This window comes from Podarcis bocagei (genome assembly GCF_964188305.1).
Source record: "Podarcis bocagei genome assembly, chromosome: 8".
NCBI lineage: Eukaryota > Metazoa > Chordata > Lepidosauria > Squamata > Lacertidae > Podarcis > Podarcis bocagei.
In genome coordinates, this window is record NC_138133.1 from 85,820,734 (window position 1) to 85,831,671 (window position 10,938).

The window sequence follows — 10,938 nt, forward strand, 5'->3', positions numbered from 1 at the left end:
CAGGAGAGCTGGGGGGAAGCAGGAGGAGATGTGGAAGGCCTTGACTCTACACCAGCCTCACCTATCTCTCACTCCTTCTGCACCTGTTTTTCACTCTCCAAACCTCCAGCTTCTCCTGCCTCTGACTCTCGTCTCCTGGCTGTTATAGGGACCCCCAGATCACTGATCCCTTCTTCCGTGTCAGTTGCTAACCTCCGTTCTCCCAGCACCCATTCACCAGTATCCTCTGTGTAACCTCTGAGGAAGCCAAGAAAGCACCATCTTGGTCAAAGTGACTTATTTCCCTGAAACAAAAAATGGGTGCTGAGGAGCAACTATTGGCCCAGTTGATGACAAGCAAAAAACACTTTCCGAAGAAACTGAAGCACTTCCCTATTACAGCAGTTCTTGGTATCCCCTTACTGCATTCTAAGAAGAGGACAGCACTTGCCTTGAATAATACACTGATATGAAATCTGCTGATATAAGATAAGGGAAGTAACACAAGAAGCAAAACCAACGTTTTCTTTTTTGCAATGTGGCAAGAGCAGAAATACACACCAACAGCTTCCATAATGTGCCAGCCTAGGGAATGCATTTCTTTATTTCTCAGTTTTATTTCATTACTACATTCTTATATTTCAGAGTTTGTATGTCTTTATCATACAGAGTGTGTGTTCCTGGCATTGGACAATCGGGACAGATTAGAGCTTCTGCTAGTTTGCCGCCCACCTCGCTGCCCAGCAGTCTCCCTGCTTGAGCTGACAGAGCTGGTTTCAGAGGTGGCATTGAGGATTTCCAGACTGCTGGTTCTGGGAGACTTCAACATCCATGCCAAGGCAGCTGCCTCTGGGGCAGCTCAGAACTTCATGGCCTCCATGACAATCATGGAGCTGTCCCAAGATGTCAGTGGTGCAACGCAGATGGCAGGCCACACTCTGAACCTTGTTTTCTTGACTGGGAAGGAAGAGGGTGACTTGTTTGCAAAGCATTTTGGAGATAAAATAACTTGCCTCTACCAAGACTTTGACTCTGCTGCTATAGCAAATGAATTTCATGGGGTGTCCAGAGCATAGTATAGCCCTATTGTGTTGAATGAGTTCCAGTTGGTAAAGTTTAAGTATGTGGACAAGGTGTTCGGATTGGTCAGGGTGACCACTTGTACTCTAGACCCCTGCTCCTCTTGGCTGATAAAAACCAGCAGGGAGGGAACAGCTGGCTGGGCCTCTTTATGAGAGGGGGTGGTCCCTGCCTGTTTGAAGGAGGCAGTGGTAAAACCACTCCTTAAGAAACCTTCCCTAAATTTGGAAAACCTAACTGACTACCAGCCAGTTGCTAATCTCCCTTTTCTGAGCAACGTTCTGGAATGAGTGGTCACAGACCAGATCCAGGCATTTTAGGAAGAAACTGATTTTCTGGATCCATTTCAATCAAGGTTTAGGCCCCCTTTTGGCACAGAAACTACTTTGGTTGCCCTGTTTGATGACCCCTGTTGAGAGAGAGGGAAACCACTGTTGGGATATCTGGAGGTTTGGAGTTCACCTGTTGCAAACTAGTTAATTCCAACTGACCTCTGATTGGAATTGTGCTGTAAGTAAATCAAACCTATGGCTGCTGAGTGGCAAACACCAGCAGAATTTCAAGTGGCAGGAAATTAGAAAGCTGGGCTGCCACCATCACAAAAGATAAGTGTCATTATCCAATTTAAAGATCCTGACAGATATTTCAGATTATAGTATCTGCTATTTGTGGGTGAGGGGATAAACCATATTGTTGATTCTGTGCTCTGATACGCACACCCAAAATGCATGCAGATACAAAAAAATGCCCTTCACAGCAAAATAAAGAGATTTGATCACAGCAACTACGTGAGCAGAAATGAGCATAGTAATTGGTGAGATATTTCCTGTGGTTGAAAGCTGATAATGAAGCACGTGCAACAAATGTCATATCAAGGAAAGTTGTTGAAAAACACAAACTCTTGCAGAAACTAAATATAGTAATAGCCACCCAGAGTGGCTGGGGAATCCTAGCCAGATGGGCGGGGTATAAATAATAAATTAATTTTGTATTATTATTATTATTATTATTATTATTATTATTATTATTATTATTTTCAGTAAAGGAGGGGTCAGGAAACTTGTGAGGGAAATGTTTCACCTGTGGAAATACCTTTGCCTAAGGAAAAACCAACATTGAGACACGATCCTCTCATATGGTCACCATTGCCATTCTAAGAGAATGAGGGAGGTGTTCATGGTGTGTTCCAGCATCTCTTTTTCTAGAAAAATAGCACTGGGTATGGGGGACCCCCTGCTCACCCTCCTGTTCATGGAGACGCAGGTCAATTCTGTGTCCAGGGCAACTGTCTACCAGCCCTGTCTGGCTGAGACCCTACCTGCCCACAGACTGTCTTGCCAGGGTGGTGCATGCTTTGGTTATCTCCCACTTGGACTACTGCAATGCGCTCTAGGTGGGGCTACCTTTGAAGGTGACTCAGAAACTACAACCCATCCAGAATGAAGCAAATAGATGAGCCACTGGGAGTGACTACCAGAACCATATAACACCAGTCCTAAAGGATCAACATTAGCTCCAAGTACAGTGGTACCTCGGGTTAAGAACTTAATTCGTTCTGGAGGTCTGTTCTTAACCTGAAACTGTTCTTAACCTGAAGCATCACTTTAGCTAATGGGGCCTCCTGCTGCCACTGCGCCGCAGGAGCACAATTTCTGTTCTCACCCTTGAGCAAAGTTCTTAACCCAAGGTAATATTTCTGGGTTAGCAAAGTCTGTAACCTGAAGCGTATGTAACCCAAGGTACCACTGTATATTTCTGAGATCTATTCAAATTTTTGGTGCTGACCTTTAAAGCCCGAAATGGCCTCTGACCTACATACCTGAAGGAGCGTCTCCATCCCCATAGCTCAGCCCAGACACTGAAATCCAGCTTTGGGGGCCTTCTGGCTGTTCCCTCACTGCGAGAAGTGAAGTTACAGGGAACCAGGCAGAGGGCCTTCTCGTTAGTGGTGCCCGCCCTGTGGAATGCCCTCCAATCAGATGTCAAGGAGATAGAGAACTACATAACTTTTAGAAGACATCAGAATACAGCTGTATATGGAAGTTTTTAATGTTTACTGTTTGATTGTGTTTTAAATATTTTGCTGGGAGCCAACAAATTAGTAGCAGTAATGGTAGTAGTAGTAAACTGACCAATATCTACCCTTGGTTTAGGAGGGGTCCCTGTTGTGCAATTTCTAGTGTAGCTTAATGTCAGTATAACCATACTACTCAGAAGTTGTTGTTGTTTAGTGGTTTAGTCATGTCCGACTCTTTGTGACCCCATGGACCAGAGCACGCCAGGCACTACTGTCTTCCACTGCCTCCCGCAGTTTGGTCAGACTCATGTTTGTAGCATCAAGGACACTGTCCAACCATCTCGTCCTCTGTCGTCCCCTTCTTCTTGTGCCCTCCATCTTTCCCAACATCAGGGTCTTTTCCAGGGAGTCTTCTCTTCTCATGAGGTGGCCAAAGTATTGGAGCCTCAGCTTCACGATCTGTCCTTCCAGTGAGCACTCAGGCCTGATTTCCTTAAGAATAGATATGTTTGATCTTCTTGCAGTCCATGGAACTCTCAAGAGTCTCCTCCAGCACCATAATTCAAAAGCATCAATTCTTCGGCGATCAGCCTTCTTTATGGTCCAGTTCTCACTTCCATACATCACTACTGGGACAACCATGGCTTTGACTATACAGACCTTTGTTGGTAAGGTGATGTCTCTGCTTTTTAAGATGCTGTCTAGGTTTGCCATCGCCTTTCTCCCAAGGAGCAGGCGTCTTTTAATTTCGTGACTGCTGTCACCATCTCCAGTGATCATGGAGGCCAAGAAAGTAAAATCTCTCACTGCCTCCATTTCTTCCCCTTCTATTTGCCAGGAGGTGATGGGACCAGTGGCCATGATCTTCAGTTTTTTGATGTTGAGCTTCAGACCACATTTTGTGCTCTCCTCTTTTACCCTCATTAAAAGGTTCTTTAATTCCTCCTCACTTTTTGCCATCAAGGTTGTGCCATCTGCATATCTGAGGTTGTTGATATTTTTCTCCGGCGATCTTAGTTCCGGCTTGGGATTCTTCCAGCCCAGCCTTTCGCATGATGAATTCTGCATATAAGTTAAATAAGCAGGGAGACAATATACAGCCTTGCTACTCAGAAGTAAGACCTACTAAATTTCATGGGCATGTCTCCCAGATAGGACTGGGGCCTGAATTTGTTAGTCTGAAAGGTGCCACACAGAATGTTTAACTAGGTCCCCATTAAAGTTTCAGCCCTCTGCAAAAATATCATCTCTCACCCCAACTTATTTACTTGTACATTTTGTTTCCAGAAAGTGTGGCAGAATATCAAATAGAGTAGCACATAGGAGACCAGGTGGTATATAAATTCAATCAATAACAACAACAACAACAACAACAACAACAACAACAACAACAACCAATTGATCTGTTTCAAATGGCCATTCATACTGTTTCCTATGCACCATCTTGTACATCCCTCAAATTCATTTGTGAATAAAAATATAGGCTTACTCAATTTGAATTATCTAATCAAGTTAGCCACTAAAACAATCTACCTACCAATTCCATGGGTTTGAATTCTGTGTCTGCTCTTTTCTTCCTTCTCTAACACCTACTTCCTCTGAAGTTTGTTATCCAAATCTAGTTCAAAATCTTCTGGTGCTTCAGTTTCCTCTTTTGATTTCTGCTTCCTTTTGTTGCTGACTAGCTCATCAGTGGCTGTTCCAGCTATAACTCTAGCTTCTATTTCTTCGGGGACCAGTACATTTTATATCCCATGATGGATTGTGAGGTAAGCACTCTTAAAGAAAAGCTCCCTTTTAATTGCTTCCCCATTTGTTTTCACATGATGCTGATTTAGGTGCCTGTTTGCTGATAGTGTGCCAATTTCTCTCTGCATGCTTTCATGAGTTAGGCTTGAGATTGAATTTAAGATGTATAGCAGCTTGTAAAAGAGAAAACAGGTAGGCTGGCTGTTCATTTCAGCGATTTCCACTACCAAACGTTGGAAAAACAAACAAACAAACAACCTTGTCATAACCATTAACCAAATGAGGTTAAGGGGGTAAGCATGCAAAGCTAATGTGTAATAGAAATATATATTTCTAGATACATAGAATCATAGAGTTTTAGAGTAGGAAAGGACCCTGAGGTTTATCTGTTCTCCTCTCAGTCTTATCTGCTGCAGGCTTAACATACCCAACTCCCTCAACTGTGCCTCATGAAGCTTTGTTTCCAGACTCTTGATTATCTTGGTCACCCTCCTCTGCAAATATTCCAGTTTGGCTATATCCTTCTTAAATTGTGGTGCCCAGAACTGGACACAGTACTCCAGGTGTGGTCTGACCAAGGTAAAATATTGCGGTTCTATTACTTCCCTTGTTTGAGACACTATAGTTCTGTAGTCTAGAATAGCTTTTTTTTGCTGCTACATCACACGGTTGACTCATAAAGTTTTTGGTCTACTACAGGCTTCTTCAACATCAACCCTCCAGATGTTTTGAGACTACAGTTCCCATCATCCCTGACCACTGGTCCTGTTAGCTAGGGATCATGGGAGTTGAATGCCAGAAACATCTGGAGGGCTGAGATTGAGGAAACCTGGTCTACTAAGACCCCTAGATCCTTTTCACATGTACTACTGGCAAGTCAGGTGTTCTCCATCTTATATTTATGCAGTTGGTTGTTTCTGCCTGACATTCGTACCTATTCCAATTCATTTGTTGGTTCTCCAATCTGTGAAGATCATCTTAAATGCATCATACATATATCATGCTGTTATACAACGTTCAACCATGTTATTTGTTGAAAAATGATATTTGATTTGTGAAATTGCAAAGTATATTTTTTAAATTAAACTACATTGTTTTTGCATTATCCTCCCTCCCCTTGACCTCTTTGCTCATTTGGTCAGTTGTTATTAACATTTATTCTCTTAAACCCAAAGTACCCTTGTAACTGGGTTTTATTTGTGATTTTATTTAGACATCAGGAAATTGTCCTGGCGTTGGCCTGGGGTAAGTGCATTTTTAAAATAATTTCATGTTCAGTATAAGCAGTGTATACATTCACTTCACTGTAAACCTGAGAATGTAGGAATGACAAAGCATAAGTGATTAATACGGAACAATATCCTATAGAGTTTTCACAACAACAGCCAGAGATTTCTATTTTGGATTCTCTCAATTTCTCATGTTTCCAGTTCTTCACATTTCTGCAGAATTTTGAATTTTTTTAAAAAAAGATGATTTCCTCATGTATTTTTCAAATATTTTAATGTAACTTAGAAGAAAGTTAGATTTGTTAAAATAAAGATATTTTGTGTGCAGTTTTGAATAATGAGTACACTTTTGCAAGCAATTTCCCATAATACATGCATTTTGTAGGAATTTCTTGGCTGGAGAACTGCATCACAAAATGCAGATAAGTGTGAATTTCAAAGAAGAAAATGTGCTGTTGTTTTGCATATTGGTTCAGGAAGTTCAAATTAGATAGTTTCTAATTAAAATGCAAAGATATTCAAATCTATCCGCCATCTTCAGTTCTGCGATTAGCAAAACCTTCATAGCAACAATCTCAGCTTGATCCAACAATCCTGTGCTCAAGAAAAAGGTTTAGCCCTTTGTCACAAAAAGTGGAGGCGAATAAATACCACTGATAGACTCGCTCCCCTTCCCTTTATTTAAAATTTCCTGGATTAAAGAAAATTTTAGGGGCCGTTGTTACTAAAAAAATGGAGGGGAAGACCACAGGGAAGTACTTCCCATTTTCTGAGAATCATTTCCTAACTCATAATCATAGAATCATAGAATTTTAGAGTTGGAAGGGACCTCAAGGGTCATCTAGTCCAACCCCCGGCAATGCAGGAATCTCAGCTAAAGCATCCATGACAGATGGCCATCCAACCTTTGCCTAAAAGCCTCCAATGAAGGGGAGTCCATAATCTCCTGAGGGAGTCTGTCGAACAGCTGTCAGATATATTTTTTTTATGTTTAGTCAGAATCTCCTTCAACTTGAAGCCATTGGTTTGAGTCCTACTCTCTTCCATGTCACAGCCCTTAAGATATTTGAAGATGGCTATCATATCACCTCTCAGTCTCCTCTTTTCCAGGCTAAACATACCTTCAACTTCTCTTCATAAGGATTGGTTTCCCGACCCTTGATCATCTTGGTTGCCCTCCTCTGCATATGTTCCAGCCTGTCAAAATCCTTCCTAAATTGGGGTGCCCAGAATTGGACACAGTATTCCAGGTGTGGTCTGACCAAGGCAGAATAGAGTGGTACTATTACTTCCTTCAATCTGGCCACTATACTGCCATTGATGCAGCCTAGGATAGCATTAGCTATTTCCTAACTTGCTAATGAATCTCAACATTTCACCTACTTTGTGTCAATATTTACTCAATAGTTGTAAAAATGGAAAAGCTACCAAACAGTTAACTTTCAAGGTTCCAGGAAAATGTGTACCGCCATAGCTACACAGGTATTGATCTAGACAAGAAGAAATCTCTTTGCTGCTTAGATTGATCACTGATTGGGTCATGCTGACTTTAGAGTTAATGAAGGTGAACCTAGACATCATATCAGGTACTGAGATCTTTTTATCTCTTCCAGGGAAAACTATTTTGAGGAAACAGGTGATTCAGATGTAACCCAAAGCATTGCCAACAGCATAATTATCATCATTTGTATGTTTGGCTTCCTGGGGAATGGAATGGTCATCCGGCTTCTGGGCTTCCACATTAAGAGGAATCCTTGAAAAAATACCAACCAGCTCATTTTGAAGACTCACAAAAACTGTGTAGTGCCTTAGGTGGACAAGTGTTGAACTAGACAAGAAGAAGATCAAATTATCTCTTTGCAATTGGATAATCCTAACTTTTGATGATAGTTAATGCTATAGTTAGTGTATATCCAAAAAAGATTTCCTGTTATCTCTTCCAGGGGAGAGTATGGAGAGCCAAATCAGTCTTCTGGAGATTCAGATGATGGCTCAACTGTTTCATTGAAGTTAACCCAAAGCATTGCCAACAGTGCCTTTATCATCATCTGCATCTTTGGCTTCCTGGGGAATGGAATGGTCATCCGGCTTCTGGGCTTCCACATTAAGAGGAATCCTTTCACCACCTACATCCTGAACCTCTCCATCGCTGACTTTGGTGTCCTTGCAGCTCTCCTGACTATTATTTTGCCTGTTGTAACTTTCTATGAGAAATCTCATGTTGCTGTTTTGTTTAGAAAAGTATTATATGAACTATTTTTCTTCACGTATTCTGCGGGCCAGTTTCTACTGACCGCCATCAGCATTGACAGGTCTGTGGCTGTCCTCTTCCCACTTTGGCATCGATGCCACCGACCGGCACGTTCATCCACCATTATTTGTGCCCTGATATGGACCCTCTCTTTCCTGCTCTCAGGCATTCACCTTACTCTCCTACTGACTCAGAGCTTTCCAAACTCTAACCTAGTGTACCAGCTTATTGTAAATGCCCTCATTTGCGCTCCTCTGATGATCACCTCCACTCTGGTACTGGCCCTCAAAGTCTGCTGCAAATCAGAGCAAAAGAAACGCGGGAAGCTGCTCACCACCATTTTGCTTGCACTTCTTTTCTTCCTCATCTTTGCTTTCCCACTAAATGCCATTTACACTGCCATCTATTTTAATGAGAAGAATATGATTCTAATGGAAGTTGGTTTTGTGTGTGCCTCTCTGAATAGTAGTGTCAACCCGCTGATATATTTCCTAGTTGGGAGGAGACAGAAAAAGGGCCAGTCCAGGGTCTCCATGAAAGCTGCACTCCAGAGGATTTTCAAGGATGAGGAAGAATCAGCATCCAAAACTGAAAACTCGGTTATGATAGCAACTTAATGCCTTAAGGCACGACTGGCCAATCCTTTCTTATCATAAGCACAATAATGTACAAAGGGTAGTCTTTGGTGTGAAAGAGTTCTTTTAAGGCCTTTCTATCTCATGTCCAACATAGGAAATTTAAACTAGGAGTTTTGTATTGTAACATTTGCTTTGGATAGAGCAATGGGCCTTGGACAGAAAGTCTGCTTGAGCATAGCCTTCTTCACCCCTATATTTTTTGATAGGTCGGGCTAAAGCTACTCTCCCCACCACCTCCCTACGCCATAATGTTGATTGGCGTTTCAGCCTTTCAGAAAGTACAGAAGTATACTGAACAAAGCACGCAACTCCAAGCTAGACAGCAGTGGGACATGACCATAGTCCCTTGCTCACGCTGACTGCAGTGGCTGTGAACCGCCTTGATATCTAAAGATATAGGGTGGTATACTAATTTAATGCAGAATGAAATAATTATAATAATTACATGTATCTTATATTGTTCTTTTTTGTTTCTCTGTTGTTCTTTTTCATTTCTCCATTGCTCACTTGCATTTCATTTATGTATTCTTTTCATTCTTATACCACAGAGTTTTATCTTAATTATTTCTCAGCTGCAGTTTAAATAAACCTTTCAATTTAATTGTACTTTGCATCTGACTCCAGTCCTTACTGAACAGCACACAACAACTCACTATTGAAGGTCCATCACATTTTCGCTGTGTGGGTATACTCATGTGTAGGCAACTTGTTAGCAGCTTCCAACCATTTAGCAGAGTTTCTGGGAAGCAGAACAATTGAAGCTACACTTTGAGAAGAAACACAGACACCATAACACTCAGTCAAGTGAATTATTTCTTGACTGGACATAAATACTTCACAGTAGCACTATTTACAATCATTATAGCAATAGCTGTAATGGCATACTTAAGCTTCAGTCCTTCTTTTAAGCAATGACGGAGACAGACACAGTCTTTCAGCAGTCATGAAGCAGCAGTTTGGTCAGTCGTCTAGTTCTCCTTTTATTGGCACTTCCAGCTGAAGCTGTGTATGCTCAGAGTGCCTCTCCCACTCATAACTGTTCTGGAATCTTCTCCCTGTTTGTGGATGAATGACTCCCTTACACTCACTGGAGCAAGCTGTTTTCAGGCTACCCCGCATATCGCTAACATCCTATATGGCAAGATTTGTCAGATCTTACAGTGCAGTGGACCTCTGGCTGAACCAGGAGCAGAGCCACGTTGAGCTATGTTGCTGTAGCCTAAAGTCCATCTATTCCAAATTTGCTACTTCTAACAGGCCTTGGATTAGAATGATGCTGTAAGTATATCAAACTCAGGGCTGCTGAGTGCTAACCACTATCTCCAAAAGTCTATGGAAAAATCTGTTTTTAGCTTATATCTAAGTGACATCAGTGCAGGGAGCAGCAGAATTTCAAGTGGCTGGGCCACTATCATAACACAAAAAACCACAAGTGTCATTATCCAGATAAAAGACCCAGCCAGAGATTTCAGATTGTAATACAGTGGTAACTTAGATTACAAACACCTCGGGTTACAAACACTTCGGGTTACAGACTCCACTAACCTGGAAGTAGTACCTCGGGTTAAGAACTTTACCTCAGGATGAGAACAGAAATCACGCGGCGGCAGCACAGTGGCAGCAGTAGGCCCCATTAGCTAAAGTGGTACCTCAGGTTAAGAACGGTTTCAGGTTAAGAATAGACCTCCAGAACGGATTAAGTTCGTAAGCAGAGGTATCACTGTATCTACTATTTGTGAGGGGGATAAACCACATTGATGATTCTGCACTCCAATACACACTGCAAAACACATGCAGTTACAAGAAAAATGCTCTGTTCCACACAATGTTAGTTTCTGAAGAGATTTGGTCATGGCAACTATGCACAGAAATCAGCAGATTAACTGGTGAGATACTTCCTGTGGGTGAAAGCTGATTATGAAACATATGTAACAAACTTCATATCAAGGAAACGTCTTGAAAAACACAAGCTCTTGCAGAAACTGAATCTTCAGT

At 41.8% G+C, this 10,938-nt stretch overlaps 1 protein-coding gene across 1 annotated transcript; it reads left to right on the forward strand.

Moving 5' to 3' along the window:
* The first annotated feature begins 7,034 nt into the window (after positions 1-7,034).
* On the forward strand, positions 7,035-9,549 carry LOC308593407 (mas-related G-protein coupled receptor member H-like). Its single transcript, XM_081205721.1, has one exon. The coding sequence runs from the start codon at positions 8,131-8,133 to the stop codon at positions 8,920-8,922; it is 792 nt and encodes a 263-aa protein (XP_081061847.1). The 5' UTR covers positions 7,035-8,130; the 3' UTR covers positions 8,923-9,549.
* The last annotated feature ends 1,389 nt before the right edge of the window (positions 9,550-10,938 follow it).